The 23,618-nt window shown below is 43.1% G+C and overlaps 1 protein-coding gene across 6 annotated transcripts in view; it reads left to right on the top strand.

Annotated features, from left to right (window-relative positions):
- MAD1L1 (mitotic arrest deficient 1 like 1) overlaps positions 1–23,618 on the top strand; it is a 376,614-nt gene that overhangs the window by 243,138 nt on the left and 109,858 nt on the right. For all 6 annotated transcript variants that reach the window (XM_026859179.1, XM_026859181.1, XM_026859180.1 and 3 more), the window contains one exon: positions 6,572–6,779. In XM_026859179.1, coding sequence (XP_026714980.1) covers positions 6,572–6,779 — 208 coding nt within the window. The remainder of the gene's footprint in view (positions 1–6,571; positions 6,780–23,618) is intronic.

The following is a 23,618-nucleotide window of genomic DNA, read 5'->3' as shown; positions in this document are numbered from 1 at the left end:
TTGGGTGGCACTGTGTGTGAGAGTCGCACAAAGAAGAAATGGTCCTTTCCTTGAAGAGCTTCCAATCGTCAGCCTTTTCTCAGCAGGGGCAAGCACAAGCTGTTGCATTGCAAGTGAGTAGCGATTAAACTCAGCTGTCCATATGCTCCACCAGAATTTATTGTGCTGCTCAGAAATCGCAATCTTTTAAGGTTGATAGACATCAAGACTACGAAAAAATAAGACACTTAAGTGCATGTCAGCCTCATCTATGGCTTTTGACAACTTTGCTTTCAAATGCTTTAAGCAGGAGGAGCCTATGAGGATGTGAAGTCAGTTGAAAATCCTTGACAGTGCTTGCTGACATTGTATCCTGACAGTCATTGCCTCCTTGGGACGTATGAACTTCTTTAATTTCATTAGTGATGTTAGCTAAACGTATTCACAATAGTTGGGACTATTCCCTTTGCTACCAGTTCTAACTTCTGATTAGAAATATCTGCAATAGATGAATAGATCTTAAATGGAGTTGTTAAGCACTGAATCTTTCATCAAATGTAAAGTACTCCACATGGTTTTAAGTATTTTATTCTTACCTGTGGGCCTGTGAAAGTGAGTTGAGTAGAGAGAAAAGCTTTTATAGCTCCTGGAGAAAGACATCCCTGAATTGGGACTGTGCCATTTTCAAACAACCAGGAGGAGAGATGCCAGAATAAGTTCAGCCCTTTTCAAGGCACTGTCACTGGCAGCTTTCATTGTTCTTCTAAACATCTCCTCTTCTAAAGGCAAAGTTTCTGTTTTTCAGAGATTAAAGCAATCCTGTCTTCATTCATTGCTTCGTCACTTGACTGATTCTTCCCTAATGGGGAGATTACTTAGGAAATGTTTGAGCTATAATTTCAACATGTAGACCAACATAACTGACTGTTTGCTGATAATATAGTTTAAAAAAAAATTACACATAGCATCAGCACAATTATCTCCTCGGTGTGTTTTTTTCAAGCTGGAAGATAGAAGTGGGAAGGAAGGCAGCAGCATCTGACTTGAGCTTCTACCTCTGTTCTAGATGGCAAATTAACCTTGTTGCAAATTCTCTTTTCCATAGGCTTTTGACAGAAAGTTTATTGATAACCAGTCTTACTAAATAGTTCTGCCATGTCCCAGTGTGTGCTTAGAGCATATTGTATTAAGACAATATTTGTGTGTTGCATCTGCAGTGGCTGTCTCACATAATGACTGTGTAATCACGACAGAAGTGGTGAAATGGTTCTTCTCAGTGGTCTGTGAGAGTTTCCCCGTGCATACCCTGGGGCATGTGTCCGGAAGGCTGAGAGTAATGCATCAAAACAGCATTATTTCACAAATTGTAGAACGTATTAACATGTGGAGTCAACAGATCATCTCTGTAAAATGTCCGGTGCCCTTCTGAGAGCACAAAAATGGTTTTGCTGCCTTAAGAACCAAATCAGCTAGTTAGCATCTTGCTTTCCAGGAATGAATAATTCACTGTACTACTAAGTGTCAACCAGACTTTGTTGCAATCAATCAAGGTATTTATTGCATCTTCTTAAATTGAAGCTCTGTGTACATTTTTCTGACAAATCTGAATTACTGGCTCAATGTTATTCCTTGCAAGAAGAATCAATAAAAACAGCAGTTCTCTCTAGTTCAAGTTATTTGCTCTTCAACATCTCTACAATTTCCAGATTTTCAAATATTGGGAAAAATAGAGGTAAAGAAGGGGTGCTTCTGAGAAATTAGCAGTAATGTGTCATCTTCACTCTTTGAGACAATGGCCTTGATGTGCTGATGAGCAGAACGATCTACCAAGTTAACTACTGAATGAACCAGGGACAGGGTGGCTTTCCAACAAAGCGGCTGTCTATAGTTCATATATTGATTGCATCCCCCAGATGTCTCATATTTCTATATAAAGGCACCATGAGCTAAAGTGGATTTGGTTGATTCTCACAATCAGGCCAGCTTTCCAAACCTGAGGCACAATTTTCATGCTTCTTGGAGAAAACAGGGATACATTACCATTTGTTATAAGATGCTTTTAACTCTGTTAAGCAATACCTCCTTGCATGTGTTGGTTCAGCACAGAAGCAGTGTCTGGAGCTGCTCCTGGGCGGTTGTTCTGGGAGTCCCAGCTCCTGTTCAGTGAGTGGGGCCGTCTCTTCTGGACCACACCTTTCCAATGCCACTCTTTGGTCTTCCTCATCAGTGGTCCTAGATTAGAAATTATTTTCTAAATGGGCAAAACTCATTTAGGTCATCTCTCCCAGCACCCAAAACACCATTTTCCAGGCTTCTATTGCAGACCCGAAAGGACAAAATTCTGATCAGTAAGACTAATTTATTGTGGGGGGAAGAACAGCTGACATAGAAAAACAACAATATACATTTTCCAGAGCTAAAGGGATTCCAGGAGGAGGTTGTTTGCTTTCTTCAGTCCCTGGTTTCTTACCATTCAAACGCTATTGAGGTTTTAATGCTGCTTTGCTCTGTTATATTTAGCAGTTTCCAGCCATGACTTTTCCTAGAGCCAACCAAAGTCACTCCCAACCTTCAGAAATTTAAAAAAAGACTCCAAACGAATGAAGCTGTGATACCATTTTGGCTGTCTGGTGTTATATACACATGGATCTGATCCCTTTCATCAGAAATTGGCTGTGGTCTGCACCATTTCCATGGAAAGCTTCCTGCATTTATTTGAAAGTCCATAGGATGTCAGTAAATTTTCCAGAGATTTAAGTAACGCTCTGCTTGGTGCAGCTGTGTAAGGCAGCAGTACAGTCCGATGGTGAGGAGGGTCTTCCCTGAAGATGTGTTTTCATTTCTGCCATGGTGCTGCTAAGGAGTCTCAAACTGGAGACTGTGTCTTTCCATACCTCTGCTCCCCTCACGTACCACATCTTCAGGCTTTGCTGTCTGGTTTTTGGGCTTTAGGTGTTAGTTTCTTGTGGGGTTTGTACAGGACCTAGCACACTGGGATCCCTGTCTCACTTGGTTTCTTTTAGGCATTACTATAATATGAACCAGCAGCACTCATATTTTAGCTGTAGGGAGAAATGTACTGGTTTGATGTGTGTTGTGTAGAATAAAGAGAAAGCTACTGCCCCTAGCCCAAAAATGTGAGTAGCATAGCAAATACTTTAGTGATCTCCCAGAAATGTTAAATGAGTTGGATTCTGCCACAGCCTTCATATCACAGTGGGTTTTTGAGAGATTCACCTGTCTCAGTGTAGCTTCAGACTGACATGTTCAGGAATGCTGGTGAGCCCTGAAAATAAGCCTAAGTCCTAGGGCTGAGTTTTAGAGCATGATTTTTCAAGAGGGCATGTTATAAAAGGAGAGGATAAATGGGTTGAAACAGCTATAAGAGCCAAAGCACTGCAACTTCTTGGCAGGGCTTTATAGAAAGGCCAGAGAGATGCTTTAAAAGAGTAAATAACCTGCAGAATAAACTGACTAGCGCAGCACGGGTTAAAGCAGTCTCGGCAGGAAGGGAGCAGCAGTCTCCAGGATTTTAAGGCTTTCCTCCACACTGAGATCCTTCCGCTGTCTCGTGCCTTTGCGTGAGTGTCTGCAGTGATGGTGCAGTACGGAAGCGCAGGTGATCTCTACGCTGGGCGCTGGAGCCGGCGTGGTGGTGGCAGCCGGGGCGAGGAAGCGTGATCTCTGCCTGACCTTGGCACTGCAGCTGGCCAGGGAGACGGGCCAGAGCCACCCTTCACGGCTTGTCAGAAATACTGTGGTACCGGGCTGCACAGGGAGAAGCGGGCTCCACAGCTCTGATTTTAAGAGCATCCTTTTGCCAGCCAGCGTAAACCCCATTGCAAACTCCGAGGTTGAATCCTTTCCCTTGGAAGGCAAACACGAGAGTGAGGAGTGCCCTGACCTGTCTGGAAGAGCCCTGAAATGCAAATAGCATGAGAAGTTAGATAGCTGCGTGCAGAAACAGGTTTATAAATGCCAGTGAGTTGCAGGGGAGAATATATCTAATACGCTGGAGTTAGAGCTGTCTTCATGCTCACCCTGTTCAACATTTCCAGGATGCTTCATGTGGGCCCAGTCCTTCAGTTCTCTCCTAAATTTTTCTTGGCCGAGGCTGTCAGTGGGATTATTTCTTCCCTTGGTTCTAATGGCCTGTCTGTCAGGTCCAGGCTGTTTGTCTCGACCTCCCTGTGGAAACGGGGTCACAAAGCCCCATTGCAGTGGAGCTGCAGGACAGTGCTGCCCTTCCAGATGTTCCCATAGGTCTCCTGAGCACTGCAAGGCTGGGGCAGTATGAGAACATGCATCACCTGCCCGGTACGTGGCCGAGGGCTGGAAGACCACGTGTACTGTCTGCAGGGAATGCAAGCAGCTAGGAAGGGTACCCAAGGTTTCCATGTCTGAGTTTCCCCAGTTCTCTGGAGTGAGCTCCTTGGGCCAGGGCAGCCCTTTGTGGGTTTCCAGGACCTCCTGTGTTAGGGGGTTCTTCCCACCCTCTCTTGGCCTGGGACATACAGGTACAGATATGATCTTCCTTTAACTTTTACTTACACTGTGAAGTAGTGACTGTCTCTTCTACCCAGAGGGACAGGTGTGGATAAACTGATTTCTCGTGGAGAGCACTATATTGGTTGCTCAGACTACAGGTATGAGAAGCAACCATACTCGCTTCATTTTTTGGTCTGGGAAACACAGCAGTGAGAGCATCTGTGGGTTTCCAGGTACAGTGATGCTTTCTATGCCAGTCACACTGGAATTCAAGGGTTTGAGTTGTGCAGTTTTTAGGGATATTTTTGGTGGTAGATGAAAGAAGGCATTAACCTTGTATTCACCAGCTCATGGACCCAGTGCTCTTAACCAAAACCACTTTTGGACTTCACATCTTCTAACAGCTCTAAATTGCAGTTCCCTTTTGCCTGCATAACTGCCGGCATCCCGCCAGCCTCAGCCTTGGCTGCTTCTCCTCCGTGGTGGGGCCCATCTGCCTGGCATGGCCCGGGCAGCCAGCTGGCAGAGGGGGAGCCAGCCCTGGGGAGTGCAGGGGAGCCGCGAGCACTACAGCCCCTGCGCCATGCTGGTGGCGCCGCTGGACCCAGACCCTGCCACTGCTCATGGGCACCTGCCTCTCTGCTGGTGAGCACACCTCTTCCAGCTGCCTTCTGCTCAGCTAATGTCTGAAACGTGAGGTTTTAAAGGAGAATTTCAGTGTGGCTCCCGCAAGAGGGCACTGGAACAGCTGTGAGATGTAGCAATCACATGTGAACATAAAAAGTGCCCAGCTGGCCCTTACCCGTGGTCCATCCAGCCCAGAAGAGCATCTCTGACCGCCGTGATGGAAGATGCTCGTTTGGGTGGTCCCACAAACTTGACCACACTCCTCAGCACTCTCCCAGCAGCCAGAGATGCTGGAGGATGTATCCCTGCACCCCCGCCCCCGACCAGGTACAATTACGGAGCTGTTGTTTGTTAATTCATCAAACCTATTTTTGAACCAGTGCTGTGTCTTCTGCCAGGCCCTGGGATGGCAAGTTTCAGCAGTTCACTCCTGCTGTGGGCAGAGGTGCTTTTTACAGTATATGGATGGAGTATTTTCAATAAAAGATGTTTGGGAACGGGATCTTCTGGGGTCTCTTACCAGCAATGACCAGCAATTCAGGATGGAGTTGCTCAGTCTCTGCTCTGGTTTGCATGAAAAAAACCCACATAAAGTTCTAGCACGTCTTTAATGAAAATGAAATGATAAAATTGGGATAATACCTACCTCCTGCTGCTCTTGAGGGTCAATTAATGTTTACAAAATCACTTTAGGTCCTGAGATTTAATTGAAGGAAAAATATTACCATATAAAATGCTTTTTTATGCAGGCACTGCTATAGGGTTTCAGCTGGGCAGGGTGCTGTGGAAGTCAGCATTAGTACATGCTTTACTACTTTTATGGTCGTGAGGCTTCCTGTAGTTTATATGAAAATTGTCTCTCTGAAATCACAAATGTAACATCAGTGTTTTCCTCTCACTTTGAAAGAATATTAATTTGCTATCTTAGGACTTCACTGACTATTTAAACTGCTATAAATACAATTCACCTCTGAGAAAAAAGTACAAAATGAAATATCTGTTCACTTGCTTGGGATGAGCTGATACAACTTGCTAATGACTCCACCATTGGAGTCATATGGACATTGCCAGCTCATACAAGTAATAAATTAGGCTAGTACTGGGTGTCCTGCTGTAGTTTAAGGGTGTATCTGTGTGTTCTTTATAGTCTGCTGCTATCAAGAGATTTAAAATGCAGCTATAAAGCTTCATTTCTGGAGTTAAATTTAACTGTGGAGGTGTCAGCCAGGGAGCACGCTCTGTTGAGTGGGTTTTCTTGTGGGGTGGTTTTTGTTTTTTGAAAGAGAGTGCTGCAAGAGAGGGAGAAGCAATACTGGCTTTGGCTGGCTTCAACTGTTGGAATAAAACATTACCACTGCGTAAGTGTCCCTTTTTCTGCTGCAACATTTTTTGTCTTCATACAAAGAGTGGTACAGGTTGGGTGGACTTGGAGGTTGAATCAATTACTCAATCTGCTTCTGTTGTTTCTGCCATGCAGGGTGACTACGACCCCAGCAGAACCAAAGTTCTGCATTTCAGTATGAACCCAGCGAGCTTGGCCAAGCAGCAGCGCAAGGAGGAGCAGCAGCAGCTCCAGGAGGAGTGTGAAAGGCTGAGGGAGCTGGTGAGGGTGCTCGAAGGAGGCGGCTCCATCCCTGGGAATTTGGAAGGAGTTGGGAGTTTTCAGTCACAACAAGAAATAGCAGGTAGGCTGCTGGCTTCTGGTCATGAAGATGCACTTACTCATCTGTACTGCCAGAGAAACTGACTGCAGAAGCAGATGGAGACGTTGCAGACAATGTGCTTGATGAAAAAATCTAGGTTGATGCAGGAGAGAGTGAATGTGTGGTGGCAATCCTGTGGCAGTTTGGTACAGAGGGTAGGTAGTAAAGATAAATTATAATAATCCATATCATTTGCTCATGATAAATGAAATGCCAATACAGCAGCCTTCATAGGCTGGTTGCTGCCAATGGAGTAAAAGGAAATATTTCCTTCCTTTCAGGGCTGGTTTAGCCCTTGAGGTAGTACAGACAGCAGGAAATAACTTTCATAGCTGCAGGGAAGCAAGTGGTTGAAATCTTTTCAGACCTGGCTTAAAACAAATTAATATTGTTTATCAGTGTATATGTGCCCCATTAATCACAGCTACATTCAATACTCCATGAAAATAGAGTACATCTTTCACTGAGCTAAATACATTTCACAGAATCTGTGGCTCTCCTCCAGCACAGTCTGTCTTCCCTTCACATACCTGAACGAGACTTTTTAGTAAGTAACCCCAAAGTCAGCACCTCCAGACATGCTCTCAGACTCTGTAAATCAAGGTAAGGATATCAATAAAATGCGACCTATCACCTACAGCACTGCAAGGGGACCAGGCAGAGTCGAGTCATGCTGCAGAGCCCAAGAGATCTATCTTACTGCTGTAACTCTCTCACATCTACCTTGCCCTCAAAACATTTTTGTTAGGGAAGAGAAAAATAAGAGAGCTGTGAGTCCATGTGGAGCTAACCTGTTGTGTTCTAGCAGCATGTATGGGGTCAGTGTCTAGAGGTCAGGATCCTCCCTCGAATGAGGCTAAGAAGGCAGAGCTTTCCTCGAAGTCCATGTGTGCTGAAGACTTGCGACCCACAAAATGGCAGAGCCCTGGTTTAAAGAAAATACACAGAGGAAAATATCTTTCATTGTTATGACACCAAAATCCTCTGAAAGTAGCTTGCTTGTTTTCCCATTGCTCAAACAATAGTACTTTATTACTGCTAAGAACATGTTTGTTCTGGCATCTCATAGTGTATTATGGTACTATATGGCCTTAAAACGATGACGGTGAGAAGTGTAGATGGGGTGGTTTATAAAGTGAAGAGCTGACTGGATGTTAGAGGTACAACGGCAGTTTGTCACTGTTGTTCGTGGATGCCCTAACAAATACATAAGCATTAAACACTTCCTGAACCTTTAAGGAAGGCTGCCTTTGCCCGCAGGAGCTTCCAGTCTGAGACTCCGGTGAGACTCGACCAGTTCTCAGCAATAGTTCTTGCACTGCAATTTGAATTTGAAACACATTAGTTTTTAAATGGCAGCAGATGCTGCTGCCCAGTGCCCTTGCCTGTCGTTATGCCCCCGAGTACCCGGCACATCTAAAGCTGCAGATCCACGGGGCTGGCAGTGCTGGTCAGGGGCAGAGGGGATGCAGAGATGAGGGCAACTCTGTGTCTCTGCTGTTGATGAATGAACCTCTGGGGTATCATCTACAGTAATTAGACCATTTCTTCTGGGGGAATGTGTTTCTCACATATGCCTCCTGTGATTTGTTATTCATAATTACTATTCTGCTGCCTTTCATGCAGTTGCTTTTAGCAGTTTGTGAGGTGCTTCTGTGCTGGGATGTTACCAGGTTTGTCTTTAGCTCATAAGGGATGCATTTTTAAAGCTGTTTTCTCTTCTGCCTTTGATTCCGACAGGAAAACAAACAGCTCTCTGGGTTTCAGAGTGTTTCCAGCCTCTCATATATGTGATGCTTTTTTCCTTTTGCCCCAGTGCCATGCTCCATCATTCTGACTTCTGGTCACCAACTCAGATGGGAGAGACCATCAGTTGCAGAGCCTAGCAGGGTGGGAAATACTTCAGAGTCATTTATCACAGTCCCAGGAGGGCCCTTTACATTCTTAGAGTGCCTATAAATGCATATAAAAGTGATTCATGTAAACAAAATGGGAAAAATAGCCATGAGTGTAGAATGGAAGAGCCCTGTGGATGACTGTCTTTGAGATCAGAGCATGTGTATAGTAAGCCAGGTTATATGGGAAGATCTTGGATTTTTTCTTGTATTTTGTCTACTTGCATGCATGTCACTGTCACGCCCAGGGAACATTGCCTTAAATAGTCGTAAACCGTCATTTCTGCTGTGGGAGCATTCAGCAGTATGGTCAGAAGATGAAGATGTGTATATTAGGATGTGCAAGAGATGCTGAGGATGCTACAGCACTGACTGCAAGGTGAGCAGGCCTGCCTGAGCTGGCTTTAGATTAGGCTGATGAGTGCCAGATTTGGCCTCCTTGCTGGGACAGGGCAGAGCTCCTGGTGGGTTAGGGGACAGCACACCGTACAAGCTGCATCCATTTTTGCTTTGACTATTCTGCTTAAGTCACACAGCTTCCGCAGTGTGGATGGAATGGCTGTTCCCGGAGTGCTTTAAGAACATGGATTCACGTGGCCAGAAAACTTACACTGTCTCCCCCTGGATAAGAAATGAAAGATCCAGCTTGCACTGTTTTCCTAGGATCTCAACAGCTCTGCCCACAGGAACGGCTGCTATATGCCTTCCATTTTAGTATATTTTCAAGGTGTGAAAGGGGGAGCATGTGGCAGAAACTCCCTCTGCTCTCCTTGTCACTGTGCAATTGGCTGCCTTGGGGAGGGAGGTTTATTGTGCATGTTAAGGGAGCGGGTTTCAGTGAAGTTTGTGGAGCTGTTTCTGTACAAAAATAACAAGAATTAGAATTTTTCTTGCGCCCCTTTCTGTCAGCTGCAATACCCATATGTCTGTTTATCCATCTCATTCGTATGACACATGCAGAAGGCAAATTCAGTTCTCTGAGCTTTTGAGGTGGGAGGTCTCTCATGTCAGAGTTGAATGGGATGAAGATAAACCAATGACAGAGTAGGAGAAGTGTGGATAAAAGCTGGGAAGACAACAAAGGTCATATGTAAGTTTGTATTTTGCCTTTAGACAGATAGAGGTAAATGTAAGATTTTATTGTCTTATTTTGCCATCTAACCTGAATGGCTTATTGGCAGAGGTGAGGGATTTGGGTGGCCTCTAGCCAGTCAGGTTTGCTGTGTTCAGCAAGCTTATGTGATCTGCACTAATTATGCTTAAGGTTCAAAGAATTATAATTATACCAACCAAAAAAGGCATTAAGGACAATGATGTTGATGGTTTTGATAATAATGTATTGGCCATTATTAAATTCTTTCATTGGGCTGGAGTACAGCACGTTTTTTCTGATCATGGTTCCAACTCCTGGATAGGTAATAAGGAAATTATTACTGTGGACGTTAAAGCTCATTAAATGTGACTCTATTAAAAATCAAGGTTATGCTGGACTTTAAATCTCTTTGAGCATAACCGCTGGAGGCTGCAGCACAACCTGGCAACTTGCCACGTAGTTCAGTGGTCCTTTCCTCTCATTTATGCCATAATAGTCTCTGTTAAAATGGGTACCAGGGCTATTGCAAAGGAGAGGTTTGAGCAATGTGAGCTGTAACCACATGTCGTCCTTTTTCAAAGTATGGATTTGCACGTGGGATTGTGCAGTATTAATGGGGCAGATCTGTGGCAGCTGCGTTATGGGAATGGGCTGTAACTTTATGGGTGGTTTGTTTCTCTCCCGGTGGCTGTGCGGGTCTGGGTTGTGTAAGAGCAGGGTGCACCAAGGTCAGGCTGCCATCTGGGGAGAGGCTCTGAGTACCCGTGTCTCTGAAACAGAGATGCAGATTGTAACAGCTTTGGAAAGGTGGCGCGGGGCATCACTGCCCAGATTTGGAATCTGTTCCAGTTCTGCATTTCTCTTTCCTGTATTCTTCACACCTTCCCGCCCTCCTTTTGTATTTCAGGCTGCATCTTCTGCTTTTTTTCCTCCAGCTACATAGCTTTTCCTGTTTATTTCTGTTTGTCTCCAGGCCATTTCTGTTTAGATCTTCCTTTTTTGTCTTGTATGGTCCTGGTAGACCTCTTGATTTTTCTTTTCTGGTTCTGCTAGAGATGGAGTTCGGTCTTCAGCAAGCAAATAGGTAGGTGGCAGCTAATGGGGAAGTGACAGAAGTAATGTCTTGTGTATTGTGGCAAAGCACAGGTAGAAATGAGAGTGCTTCAAGTGCTGATTATTTCCATTTGTGTTCTCATCTTAAAAGTAGTATATTTGAAGGAATGACCCGTGGAAGCTGGTTCCTGACTAAAGAATGCAGTAATGCGAATTTTCCATGAGCTCTCATGATTTATTGCTATCCTGTAGGTACAGTGGAGCGTTCTCTTCTTTCATGCAGCCTCTTCCTGTGAGAAAGAGGAAAAGTGCTTTTAATATTCTTTCTGTTGAGAGACAGGCTGGCACCCCTACCAGGAAGGAGGATAGGGAAATCAACTCTGGTTTCAACCGTCTATAGAGAATTTGGGAAGTGAACTACTTTCCTGAACATAATCCCAGCAAAAACGAAAGCTATTCATCCATCCCAATGGCATCAGTGTCCTTTTCCCCTTGCTAGGGAAAAGTAGGAAAAGGGAGTCCTTGAAGGACTGGGGAATCTCACTCTAAGGCAGGTGTTTGACCCTAACAGAGATGCTACATCTGGTGTTCAGCAGAGGCTGTCTCCAGCATCACTGCCATGTCAGGGCCTTGTAAAAATGTAATTAATTGGAATTAAATTGGGTAATAAATTAATATTAAAATAATCTAATCTTGTTGAAGTGACAAGCCAGAGATGGTAAAATTTGTCACTGTCCCAGCATGCTTGTGCTTCTGATGAATGTGTTTCTGAGTACAGAAGGCGACAAAAAAGGAGCAGATGGAATTTAGAAGTTGCCATTCTCCATCCACAGTTGGCTGAGCTGTTGGTGCTTGGAAGCCTTGGTGCTTCCTACCATCTGTGTACAGGAAATCTACACATGATGAAGGCTGTACCTGCAAATCAAACCTGAGTCCACCTGATGAAGGATTTTTCTGTGACCTTAGTTTTTGTTGGGTGTGCACGTGCAAGCCAGGTGAGTGCATAGAGGGCAATGCTTCAGTCACATAATGGCTTTCCCTAAAGCAGAGGAAGGATTCATTAGATGACATTTCTCTTGATAATGTTTAACATGACAATTCCCCTTCAGTTTGTACTGAAGTAATAACCTTCTTTCTAAAGGGACGCAAAGTGAAGGTCCAGGGCATTTGCTGTCTTCAGATGTTAAGGAACTTTTGGTAAGAGCAGGATGTCAGTCTTTGTGCCCTGCCTGTATTTCAATAAATTGCTTTCTGTATATCCCAATTTCTTCTGAAGTTTATAAAGATCTTGTCTTTGCCTGTGGTGTTTTGCTGTGCACAGATCACGTTCTGTCCTCTTTCACTCCAGAGATGGCCACGTGTTCTTGTTGGGGGAAGAACTCATTCCCTACTGCTACTCGTGTCAGAAATGTTACATAGCTTTAATGTGCAAAACACAAATGATATGGAAAGTAGCACACAGGATGAGTGTTATTAGCAGCAGTCCTTGGGAGCTGCTCTGCCTGACCCACTCAGAGCCCTCCTGCCTTCCCATGCTGACTCTGCAGCTGAAGAGCAGTGCCTCTGTGGGGCAATCCCCTCACCTCTCAGCTAGTTATTATCATTATTGTTTTTATGGTGCTATTTTCTCTACTGCAAGACATTTAGACCAGTCTGGGACCTGAATAGTATATTAAGACTGGGAATAAGCTGGTAGTTTAAATAGAGCTTACTTTGATTTCCTCCCTTATCATCCATATCCCTTTGTCCCAGCCCAGCACTACAGGTAACGAGGTGGGACTGCTAAATATACCTGTTTTCCTAAAAGACTATAGCCAAGCTGGGACCTCCTGTACTTCAGTATTGACAGTGTTACAGTGGTTGGCGAGCAGATCTACAAACCTTTTTATATTACAATGGTGTCTTAAAATTTGGGCAGCCCTGCCACAAGGGGAAAATACCTTGAAGCCTTCGTGTGTTCTGATTCAGCAACATTGTGGCCTTTGGTAAATGCTCTGCACTACTGAAGTCAGAGCAGGCGCCTATAAAGAACAAGGTTTCCTGGCTTGAATGAAAGTATAGTACTTCAAGAGGGCTGAAAAAAACATTCCCTGGTTAAAAAAAAAAATAAATTGCTGTTATCATATACAGCATTTGTCATCCAGATAGATTCCCAAGTTTTTCTGGAGATAACACAGATATGAAGTCATGCAGCACTGAATATATTGAAAACAGTGTGCCCTGCCTATGGCAGCATGCCACGAGTCTGTTAAACAACCAGAGAGACTTGCCCCCGAGCACGGCTTAATCTGTGCACTGCGAACGGCTGGGACATGAGCGAGCAGACGAGGGTTGCTGACCGAACAAACCCCCGAGGATGCCTGAAGCCTGCAGCTTCTTGTGAAACTGTGATGGGAGGTGCCAATGAAACATTGCTGGGACTTTCAGACTCCGTCTGCTGTCTAGGGAGCGAGAGATTTGTAATAAATCCTGTAACGTAGTTCTGTTGTAGCTACTGAATGTGTAAAACTTGGTGTCAGTCAAAGGTTACTATCCAGACTGTACTTAGCCTTCACAAAGAGCAAGAGAGCTGCTGGATTTCTTTCTGGCCCCTCTTTTCCACACAATTCACGTGTGGAGTTGCTGGATTCCTGGATATTTCTGCTTTTATAAGAAGCAGCCTGTGAACCTGCATAATATCTGCATATGGCTCCAGTGACTGCCACAAGAGCTTTGTTTTAAAAGCATCTCCAACTAGGCACTTGTGTAGACGTTGGTTACAAAATATTTAGTCAAAACAGAGCCATGCTTCAGGGCAAATAAAGACACTTTATCAATAAAGAAATAGTAAAATAAGTTGGGAAGGAGAAGGAAATCGAAAAGACAATTAAAAATGTATATGGGATGAAGGGGACGAAATTTAAACACTGAACTATGAGAACATCTACAGTGGTTCTGGAGCACTGTGAGGAAGAAGGCTCCCAAAGGAAGGGTCTCTGGGCTTAGAGATCCTGCCTTGAATCTGGGTGTAATGGAAATGAGTAGCACTGCAAGAAAATACTTCTGGGGAGAAGGTTGCTTGTTTCCTATGGGGATGTGTTTTCTTTGTTCAGTACTGATGCAGTAAAGTCATGGTGTTACATCTGGGAAGGAAGAGGTCACCTTTGCTGAGGTAGATGGGAAGGTTAGAGATAGCTGATGTCATTACAGGTGATACAGAATAGGCAGATAGCAAGGTTAGAGGTATTCTGGGACCAGATAAATCAAGACAGGGAATATTCTGTTTCCTCTTGGCTTACTCTATATGTGGCTTTTGATGAGAGCTGGTGATAGAAACAGTATTTTTAAGCCTTCTGACTTGGGCTTCTAATCTATCAATAGCTGAGTGAAACACGAAGTGACCATTAGAAAGGATTGTTCTCACTACCAGGAGTAACCCCCAGAAGTAGCTGTGCTGCTTCATTTATAACTAGGGGAAGTTCACAGCCTTTGCAAGAGAGAAATCAATGAGCAGCAGAAGGACCTGAAACCTTTCTTCCTGCGTTTTAACCCCTTCCCACCCACCAAATCCTTATAAAACACCATCAGATTTGTACTGTACAGAAACTGCCACATTACAGATAGTACCCTTATGGCTGTAGTTCTTCTACAATCCTCTGGTTCTTCTGCATCCCTCTGTGCTGATGGTTTCTTTATCACCTGGAGAGAAGCCAACAGACTGTTGAGCTTTTATGGGTCTTGGTAAACTTTGGTAGTTGTGTTTTCCTGCTTGGGTGTTTGAGTCAAGCTCTCCTCGTTTGGTTGTTGCCTTCTTAGTGTCTGTGTAGCAGTCAGGATGCTCCTGCTGTATCTCTCCAGACCAGCATTTCTCCTGAAGGGAAGGAAATGCAGTATTATCTGTAGCTGCCCTTTGGATTCTGCAGCGTTGTGGTATGAGCTGCCTCTTACAGCAGTTTGCATCACAGAGCAGCTTTTGATTAGGACCGATGTGCCACAAGGCCTCTGGATGTACACAATTGAAAATGCTCTTTCATTCATCAGCAGGATTGGGAAGAAAGGCTCGTGCTGATGTCTCAAATTCAGGCCGACACGATTTCCCTGACATGAAAAAACCCAGCCTGCCAGCGTGGTAGAATGCTCCGGCAGGGGAGAGCCTCAGATCTCTGCTCTGCATCTTGTCAATGTATTGTTTCTCCTGGAAATTAAAGCTTGATGCCTTTGTGAGCAGTAGAGAGTAGAGAAAATCTTCTCGAAGAACATTGCAAGAGGTATCGAGGTTACCACGAATGTCTTGAGAAGCCTTGTGCTGGCAAGGTGAATGTCGCCTTGGGTGGGGATATTTATTAGATTCAGGAAAGATGGTAGGAATGGGAAAATACTGAACTTATTTACACTTTCCCTCTCAATACTGTCCAAGATGGCGGTGTTCTTGTTATGACAGGTTGATAATGGGAAAAAATTACTGAATTTACTGTTTTTCTCTGGAGTCCTCATTTCAATTTCCAGGTAAGTATACGTGGCCGGGAGCTGAAATCTGACTGCCTTCACAGAATAAATATGGGCTTCTTAACGCTGAATCCCAAATGAGGTGGGGTGAATGTGTAGAGACTAAGAAATAAAGTGTGTCTGCTCAGTCCACATTTTAAAGGGGGAACATATGACTAAAATTCCAAATCCAAAGCATAACTTTTTGCACAGGCTGTTTTTCTGGTTTATCCACCTGTCTCTGTGGGAAGCTGTTTTTCCTGGGAAATACTGTTTTCCTGCTGTGTTCCCAATTTTTCTTTTCACATACTCTGATTATTTTGGGGCTGTAAATGAAGTAAAATAAGACTGATTCAATATTCTAGAGCGGCGGCTGTATTTAAGAAGTTTATATTTGATGAGTAAGTTGATGACATTGCATTATGTGAATTTGATGTGCAAACTTGTCACTAAAGTGTAAACATAGTGACAGCAGGACCAGCAATTCCCAGCCTAATCAAGTAAGCAGAGTAACACATTCTTTGAGCTATAGAGTAATAGAGACTGATTTACATATTAAAATGAGAGAAGCTACACAGATCCAACAATTAAGTTGATATTTTAATTGCATAAAAGTCAGGAGATTCAAAGTTATGTTTCCTGCATCAGTTTATTTGTCACCCACATGTATTTGTAGTATTTTCAATGACTTTATTTAGTATGAAAATAATGTGGATTAAAATACATGAGCTGTTACCCATGGAAGAAAGGAGAGCTTTGGATTTGCTGGGTTAGAAAGCAGACTAAGAGAATTCAGAATTTCTTGGTCTGTTTAAAAAGACTACAAACTAATTCCATGTAATTTCTTTCTTAATATTCTAGTAGACATGTTGGGAGGGAGAGGGAGTTATATACAAATGCAATGGAAAAAATTCCAGTTGATCTCAATAGACTGTGAATTATATCCTTAACTTCTTGTTTTCTTTTTATGGAATAAGCTTTATTGAATTGCAAATTCACACAAATGCACTAGTACCACTAAGAATTACATCAATATATGGATTCTGTCCTTGGTGTTTATGCTGGTTTCACAGTACTGATCTTGCATTCAGATAAGCGTGCACGTATACAGCTACCCTTATCTCCCCATGCTGATGTTCTGATATATGAACGCTTGTTCCCTGTGCTCACAAAAAGCTATTCACCTGCAAGCCTGACGATTTTTTTATAATCCTTCTTTGAATTAGACTACAAAAAGAATGTGTTCGAAAAGGTTAACTAATGGATACACTTTTCTTCCTGATGAGGAAAAGAAAAATGGTGAAGTGCTGAAAAATGGTCAAGCAGAGTTTTGATCAGGCTTTTCTAATCAAATACTTTCTAGGCGGTCAGCAAGGAGAATAAATGTTAATCCATAGTGGATTCATTTGGAATGGAGAATGTTTATTTGGAAAGCAATCAGCGTATAAAAGCAGACACTTGTAATTACTTTGCCATCTTAATCATGGTACTGACATCAGTACCGTGATGTGATAACGTTGTGATAGCCTTTTGAATGTGGTGCTGGCATAAGAATGTCACTAGGAAGAGTGAGAAGCCTCTCGTAGTATCTTCACATCTGTTGACCTGGTTTGCTAACATCCAATATTCTGGGAAGCTTGTCCAGTGGTTACTAATCACACAATATCCTAAACAAAAAGGCCTAAGGCCCTCAGAGCTCATTTGGAAAAAAGCTAGCACCTTGTGGTCCCTTTGGGAATCCGCCAGTGGACAGTGGATGAGCTGTGGGCATGGCACAGAGCAGGAAGGAGATGGCAGCGTTCTGCACGGTGCTGGCTTTGGTGTGGGCATCTCATGCTTCTGGTGTGTTTTTGTGCCAAGGAGGTGAAGGCATGGAGTTAAATCATAGCAAGTCTTAAAACTCAGGGGAAAGTCATGCCTGTCCATGAGGGACTTCTTAGCATCTGGGAGAAATCCATTATACAGATTAAACTAAAGCTACCTGATGTGGTTCATGTAGTCACAGCAGCTGATGCACTCCCCACTATTTCAGTGTTTCCACATTTTCTCCATGTCAGTGCCAGGTTATCTGGCATTATCTCCAGTCAGAGAGCAGTAGGTCAATCCAGCCTCCATTAGGGAACAGCATATTCGTTCTTATATACGACCAGCTCCAGCTTGATGGGTGGAAGTCAGACAGATGAAAACCTGGCTGAAACCGTATTCACAAAATTACCTGGTCACTCTCTAGCTGTCAAAGTGTGTTTCTGTCTGTACTGAATAGAAGCGCCTTGATGCATCCTGTTGGAGTACTGTAACATGGTGGGTTATATGGTAGGCATGCAACTTTGCAAAGTTACCTTCTGCGATGATCAGATACCATCATAGGTGTGCAACAGAAGTATTTAAGTTAAATAGATCAGAGGCATCCATAAGGAAGGGCCGGAGGCAGCAGCAGCATCCACCTTCACTAGAGACTGCGGATGTGTCATCAAAAATCTCACAGCTAGTGGCATCAAAGGCGATGCGCAGATCTGAAAGATTCAGCAAAGGTTTTCTGAATAGGCTGATAATGATGACGGCGTGTGATTCCCCTTTTAGACTGCCATATTGCGATGACTTCCCTGAAATGAGGCAGAATATAGGCAAGGGAAAGTTTCTGTCTTGTTTTACAAAGTGGTAAAAATAAATCCTAAGTTAGAACTGGTGATGTTTGATCTGCATAACAGATGGGTGCTAAAGGCATTTTCATCATCAGCCACCATTTGAAGTAACTCCTGGTCAGGTTCTTTCCATGATAATGTCCCTTCCCCAGGACGTGGCCAGTGTGCTGATGCTTTTGTAAGCTCCCCACAGAATGTATTTGCAACTCCCACAGTGCCACAAGGAGTAGCAGAGTTTACACTTCACTTCCATTTCTAAGCACTTCTTTCTGCCATAGGATCCTTCACATTTTACAGCCTGAAACACTGACAGAAAGAGAAAGGAAGCATTACCCTGCACTTGTATTCTGGAGTTCCTGGGAAGTTTTTGATTAAATAAAAAATTTTAAACAGAATGTTCCCTTGTATGCAAAGTCTTCATCTACAAGGTGATGTCCTAAGCCAAATAGAGAGGATGCTTGCAGGACTTGGGTACAGATTTAAAACTAATAGCATCTTAGTTACGCCTCAGGTAGCTCTGAGTCCTAGGCTGCTAACCCCAACAGTTAGAAATAAAGAAGAATAAAAATTAGAACTACGCATATCCCACATATTGCAGCATGTTAAATGCTGCTGTTCTCCTCTGTCAAAGGTGGAGTGAGCCAGGCTGTTCCATAAAACCAGAGCAAATGAGCAATTAGTGAGTGGTACAGAAATAGTGTTTAGGAAGGTATAAAGTTGCTCTGAGAGCTATAAAATGTCCTTGTTTTTCTCATGGTTTAGAGTGGGAATGTTTGACTCTTAACAAAAGCTGACTAATTCTTTGTTTTTTCCCTTTAATGAACAGAATTCAGGGGAGGGCTGGCTGTGACAGGCAGGAGAAAGTGTTGCCATGAAAGTGAAGCACTTTTTAATTAGAAAATCCCTTGGATGATTTACTTTCTAGTGATTTGAGTGCTGGCCGGTTTGAATATGTCAGCAATATTGACCAGCACGATGCAGTCTTGTCAGCGCGGGTTCTGTTTTGCTCTTCAGACATCAAGAGGTGAAGCCTGCTCCAACAAGGAGAGTCTGTGATGAGAGAAATTATAACTGCAGCCAGCCGTGCTAGCAACTTCACCATCTGCTGTGAAGTCTCTGCCTTGAATGCCAGCACTTGTGGTAGCAGGCATAATGATGATAATATTTTCCACTTCTGTAGCACCCTCTGTCCAAAGGTCTCTGAGTATGGTAAGGATACTAATTAAGACTCGCAGCACCCATGGGAGGTGGGCATGAGTCTCCACACTAGTTTTTCTTGCTTGCAGAGTCTAAAGAGATTGTGGCAGTATTCTTTGGGCAGCAATTTTTTCTGTCAGGCAGCTCTGGAAAAACTAAAACCCCCTCATACTGTTGTTAGTTTAAATCAGAGCTGTATTAGAGAGGCAGCCTCACTCGTGTTAACCTGCTCGAGTGTAAGATAGGGACTAAGCGGGCTGCTTGGGAGAGCAGCAGAAGCTGGGCCTGCTGTAGCTGTTTCAGAGTTTCTTACAGGGTAGGTCTTGGAGTAGGCTTATAACTTGAGTCCAGTCCTTAATATGTGGCCTTCTGAGGAAAATGGACTCTTGAGATCAGACTGCAAACACTCAGTGCTGTGCTCTACTTGTTAAAAAAGTCACAGTATCATAGAATATGTTGCTTAGAGCCCTGTCCAACCTGACCTTGAATATTTCCAGGGATGGAGATTCTACCAGCTCTTTGGGCAACCTGTTCAGTGTTTCACCACCCTCATTGTAAAAATTTATTTCTTATAGCCAGTTTGAATCTACCCTCTTTAAAACCATTACCCCTTGTCCTCTTGCAATAGGCCCTAATAAAAGGTGTTTCCCCATCTTTCTTATAAGCCCCCTTTAAGTACTGAAAGGCTGCAATAAGGTCTCCCTGGAGCCTTCTGTTCTCCAGGCTGAACAACCCCAACTCTCTCAGAGTTTCCTCATAGAAACATAGGTGTTCCATCCCTTTGATGTAGTTTATTGTAGTGTATGTTAGCATGCAGCCAACAAAGTCCAAAGGGCTTTTTTTTTATATATAGTTTATTTTATATAACTCTTTCTTGTAGAAGACTAACAGAAAAGCTTTTCCACAATCTGCGTTTCCATAGTCTGTAGGAACTGGATGAATAACATTGTATGGACCATCAGGAAGGGGTAAGCGCATGAGAAAGGGAGAAATTTGACCCCAAATCTTTAATGCGTGATCCCAGCACTCACACTCCTGGATTCAAAAGTATATTCCCATGAAGATCCATTTAACACGCTCCTCAATTGGGTTGGGTAGAGTTGTGGCAGTGAAACTCTTCCTTCCCCCAAATGCAAGGTGTAAAATAAATCCTGCTGGTTAAGATCAAAGATATATCCACTATCCACCATCTCTAAGAGGAAAAATACTGTTGTCAAGTATCATTATATGGTGTGTAAGTGTATTTGAGGCTATTAAAGACAGTTATACTCAGAGATTTACACATTACAGGTTAAAATGGGGAAGGGCGGGGGAACAAACCCTTGCTGTGTTTAATTATTGTTGGGTGCTGCATGCACTTTTCTCCATTATTTACTTAATCTTAAATGCCAGATGCTAAAGGGCACCAGCATCAATTAACTGCTTAATTAGACTTGCAAAGAAATCATGTAATTTAGTTATAGGCAAATAAAAAAAGAAAAAAAATGCACAGAACAGAAGTTCAGGGCTCTCTTTGCAATAATTTTTAAAGCTCCCTGCATACACTGGTTGCTTTCATCGCTCGCTGGAAACTCTTTGGAGCATTTTCTGTGCCGCTTGCTCTGTGGGGAGGCAAATGGCTGGACCCAACATCACTTGTTCGTTGCCATTCTGAGTGGATTTAACCACAGCTTGCTTTGTTGCTCTCCAAATCCTTTTAATAGAGGTTTGGATGCCCTTTGTGAGGACTTGTGTGGTGTCTCACCCTGATCCTCAGGAGAACCTGGCCTTCGCACTCTTTGTGGTCTGTGTTGCCTTCAGTGCTTGTTCTGGGCACCAAATCTGGTGAAGACCATGAGCTGTCTCCTCTTTCTGCTAGGAAGACTGTGGTGAATGCGTTTTCGTATTTTGCAGTGTATTTTAGCATGCAGCCAACAAAACACTCTATCTTTAGCAAAATGGAGCACTGCTTCCCTCGATACAAAAAATAGGAAGCAAGATGCCTTTATTGCATTAGTTACCGCTCTTATGAATAAGAGTGTTCACAGGAGTGGAGTGCATTCATTTTTGTTTCATCAAGGCCTGCAACTCTGAATCTTTATCTTGCAAATTGCCTTAACGGAGTCATAATCAATGCCTTGTGCTTGTGCGTATGCAAAGTTTTTCTTCTGCAGGTGCTGCTGCCTTTCTGAGTCCGTTACCACTCGTCTCACTTCGGTATTGACAACACTGTCATTTAAGTGCCTTTGCAGCATCCTGTGTTTTACAACTTTGTTTCTTTCTTAGTGCCTAGATGTTGTAAGCCGCTGGTGTATTTTTTTCTCAGATGTCCTGAAACCTTTCAGAAAACAAGGTGCTGTTCAGTTTCTCAGAGCTTTGTACTCCCTCTGTGCTTACACTGTCTCAACACTGCTCTTTTCCTCTCTGAAAATACAACATAGCCCTTACAGAGTTCCTTATTTCTTCAAAGCACTGTATAAACATTATCTAATTAAGTATATATAACATGCCCTAAAGAATTGTAAGGGAAAATTGTAGCACAGCATTGAAGTTTCCAGTCACTTGATCCAGTGTAAAATCTGATTGAATCACTAATTATTTTTCAAAATGCTGTGCCTAATGACATGTATCAAGACAGGAAGAGCAGAGCTGCAGCCAGAAGCATTGAGAGCTGCCGCCAGCACGAGAGGGGCAGTCAGGTAAGTTCTGTGTTCTACAATTGGTTTGGATATGCACATTAAGGTAATAAACAAAACAACAACAACAAAAAAAAAAGAGCCTGCAGCATTTGGATCTTTCCTGTTTTGATATATATAATCAGCTCTACATTTCCTGTTGAAATGTTCATTAAAATTGCAGCCCCTGTGATTATGCAGCTGCCTAATTCAAATCAATGGGGCTCCTGAAACAATTTCAGATATTTTTAAATACTGCTGTACAACTTCCTTGTTTACAATGTTATGATTAAGTGACTTTTTTCTAAGTCATCTAGAGCATTAATAAAAATCTCTTTAGCTTTTCTCTAATGTTTTTTTACTCCAAGCGGCTGCAAGTAATGCAAACCTTGCTTTATGGCTTTATCTTTTAATTCTTAGTGCAGCATGTCTATTTTTATTGATAACTAAACTAGAAGCCAAATTACACAAGTTCTTTATAATTCCTGGTAAGCCATAATTGACTTCTTTTATTTTGGAATCCTAATACAAATAAAAAAAAATAATAGAGCAGCAGAATAAATATAACTGAGAGTACAACAGCCATGCCTTGCTTCCAGCTCAACAACTTTTGGAAGCAATAGTTGATAATGTCTATCAGCTAAATTACTTTGATGTTATAACTGACACGTAGCTGTCCAGAAGGAAGATTATAATGTCCAAAGGGTCAATATACTTCAATATGTCTCATGCTGAAAGGGGGGTCATTTTAGTTTTACTGGAAAGATGCTTTCAAGGTAATTTCAGCTCTTCTGCTTTGGAATGCTTCAGGGTGATGCCAGGGTTCTTGTAAGTTTGTTTTAATGGCTTTGGGTTTACTAACTTTTCACTTTTCTAATAACTCAAATACCTTTTACTGTTTCAGAAGCCTTGGCACAATTCTGATGTGTTTAAGTTGCAAACATTACAGGAAAATACCTAAATGAAAAACATTGTGGGAGAGAGACTGCATGAACGAGCAGATGTTTACAGTCTGACTTCTGTCGTTGAGAAGCAGCAAACACATTTCTGTAAAAACTCAAGTGTGGTAAAAGCATTTTAGTTGCCCGTAGTTTTGTGCTTCACCTACCTGTGAAGGTATTTCTTTAGTCAGCTTTTGCTTTTATTACCTCATGCCAGGTGTACTTATTAACTCCCTTGCTTGACTCCCCTTGGTTATGATCCCACTGGGGTTCCAGGAGCAGGGGAAGAGAGTCAGGTCTGGCATAGCTCAGAGCTGGCACTCGTGGTCGCTTAATTCCTCGCTGAGCACATCTGGTTGGGGTGGTGCTACTAGGTCAAGCATCAGGGTGGCAGATGTGAATGACTGCAGACGTTTTAGCACCACGGTGTGGTTGAGCTCAGATGCTCTTCTACCAACCTCCCGGTGCTGCCATCACCATTACAGCAACAGCCCTGCTCACAAAAGGGGGGATGGAATAATGGAAACTGCGCAGGTCAAAATCGATCAGTGCTGACTAGCGCTTGCTAACTGTGTTGTTACTGGGTTTAGAAGTAGATGAAGATTTAAAATGAACTCTTCTTCCTTGCTGCTGAAGAAGTAGGATGCAGCCTGTAGGACAGAGAAGTGAGTATTGTTATTTAGATACCATCTTGTGTGTCCTCTTGGTATTCAGGACTTGTGCTTCTATTGAAAGTTGGAGGTAAATGCTTTGGATGTGGATATGGGAAGGGAATGAGATGGAAGAGGACAAGAAAGACCAAAGCCTTTTCTTATTTTAACAGAGAATAGATTGAATGTGATTTGGACACTGCACCTTAATGGGTAATCCCCACTCTGAACC

Source organism: Athene cunicularia (assembly GCF_003259725.1).
Source record: "Athene cunicularia isolate RWA chromosome 14 unlocalized genomic scaffold, athCun1 chr14_part1, whole genome shotgun sequence".
In the NCBI taxonomy this organism is placed as follows: domain Eukaryota; kingdom Metazoa; phylum Chordata; class Aves; order Strigiformes; family Strigidae; genus Athene; species Athene cunicularia.
Note: the sequence above shows the minus strand (reverse complement) of the source record. Positions and strands in the feature narration are given on the sequence as shown.